The 1972-nt window shown below is 44.3% G+C and overlaps 1 protein-coding gene across 1 annotated transcript in view; it reads left to right on the top strand.

Moving 5' to 3' along the window:
* The first annotated feature begins 279 nt into the window (after positions 1 to 279).
* Positions 280 to 1972, top strand: part of LAS1L (LAS1 like ribosome biogenesis factor) — a 12272-nt gene continuing 10579 nt past the window's right edge. The window contains exons 1-3 of the mRNA XM_005427850.3: positions 280 to 503; positions 695 to 764; positions 1885 to 1964. Of these exons, the coding sequence (XP_005427907.3) occupies positions 280 to 503; positions 695 to 764; positions 1885 to 1964 (374 nt within the window). The remainder of the gene's footprint in view (positions 504 to 694; positions 765 to 1884; positions 1965 to 1972) is intronic.

The raw sequence follows: 1972 nt of genomic DNA on the forward strand, positions 1-1972 counted from the left end.
CGGTGGCCCCGTGGGAGCAGGGGAGGCACAAGCCCTGCATGCCCGCAAGTTCACGGGCTGATTTCTCTGGCAGTGAGCATATCCAAGCCCCTTAAATTGCCTCTGCTGCATCCGTACACAAGACACGCCTAGGTAAAGCATCTTGTCTATGTGCTTGGTGTGTCAGTAAATATTCACTTAACGTGTGCTTAGGAGTAACCGTGTAACCACTCCGTTCCAATAGAACCCTTCTGGAAAGAGCCTTTGATGCTGTCTCAGCATACCATTTCTTAGGCTGTAATGTACTACAGAGCACGAAATGTAGTGGGAAAGCTGCCCTTTTTACAGGGTGAGTGTATTTGTGTGAGCCTGCTCACCTGGTTTTCCTTTGCCTCCAGGTACGGTCCAAAAATGCCTCTTGCAGTGGACTCCACGGCAGAACTGATTCGCTGTAAGGTCCTCGATTCATCTGGCAGATTGAAGTCACACGAGCTCATCCTGTCTTATGGGCTGGCCCTTGTAAGGTGAGGGCTCTCAAGGCCCTTGTGCTTTTGAGAGAAAGACCTGGACACATGTCATTATTCCACAGTGTCTGAGTTCACTTTGCATCTCTGGGACCACAGCATTGTATAGTACACAGGGAGTTTGTCTCAGAAGTTCCAAGTTTCTCTGCAGCTCTTGATAGTAATTTATTTTTTCTGTAACCTCCATGCAGATTTGTCAACTTGATCACAGAAAGGAAGCAGAAGACTGTCAGCATTCCTCTGAGACAATTAGCGAGAGAGGTAACTATTGAATTAAAGTTGCTTGATAATTTACACGTTATTAACAACACTGAGTGAATGAAATTGTGGGGGATCATTCTTTTGTAACCAAAATAACAGATATAGAGGCTTGTTTATTCCAGCTGCAAAGTTTTAAACAGGTTTATTGCAACTGGATATAAAATTTGTTCTTTGAAGTCACAATAAGAGTAGCAAAGGCTGATGATCATTAAAGATTTTTGAATTCCATGTGATCAGAATTCTTGATTTACATATGTGTAGTCCCACTTGACATACTGTCACATGTTTTGCTTTCTTGGTGTCTGAGATAGGAAAAAGAGCTAAATCTGTGGTTTATAAATCCTGGTCTTTGACAAGCAAGGCTATACATAAAATCCATCCATTTGCAGGTATTTTCATCTCTTTTTCTTCAGGTGAGCTTTTCCTCTCATGTGGAGGAGGAAAGGTTCAAGCTGTAATTGTAGTAGCAGCACCAACTTGAGTCCTTTAACTGCCAGGTGCACTGAGCATCATACCTGGGACTGAACAAGTTTTAACAGTGAAGGACAGACAGTATTTGAGACTCTTCTGTATATGTTTGGGCCCCTGTGTGGGAATGATGAATTGATTTTTTTTTTTTCCTGGGTTTTTGAGAAAAGTTCTGCTTCTCACTTTTTAAAACTGATCAAGCTTAAAAGCAAAGGTCCTGCATAGTTAAAGGTAGTTGTCCTCAGGAAAGCCGCAAAAAACTGCATGAAAATTATAAATTTCAGTATTATATGTGATATTATTCGTGTCTTTGATACATAGTTATCCAGAATGAGAAGCAATTAAACTGTATTTAAATAGATGAGACAGTTACATTAGATTACATGTAACACCTCTGTCTAAAAAGAAATCTCTTGTTGCATGTAGCACTGAAGGACTTGAACTGTAAAATAGAAGTTTGTATGGATCCTAGGCCACAGGAGGAGTGGCATCAGAGAGCTGGGGGATCTTGGCCCACTCCTGAAGTGGGAAGCAGGGGAACTACAGCACAGGAGTGGCCAGGAAGGTGCTGTTCCCATCTGGTGGAGGCTCTGTGCAGCTGTGCAGGGCTGGTGCAGTGGAGCAGGGGGTCAGCTGCTGGCTGTTGTTGCAGGTGGACATCCCCGTGTGGGTCGTGGATCTCCGTCACGAGCTGACGCACGGGAAGCTGCCGCGGCTGGCCCCGTGCCGCCAGGGGGGGG

Source organism: Geospiza fortis, unplaced genomic scaffold (assembly GCF_000277835.1).
Source record: "Geospiza fortis unplaced genomic scaffold, GeoFor_1.0 scaffold874, whole genome shotgun sequence".
NCBI lineage: Eukaryota > Metazoa > Chordata > Aves > Passeriformes > Thraupidae > Geospiza > Geospiza fortis.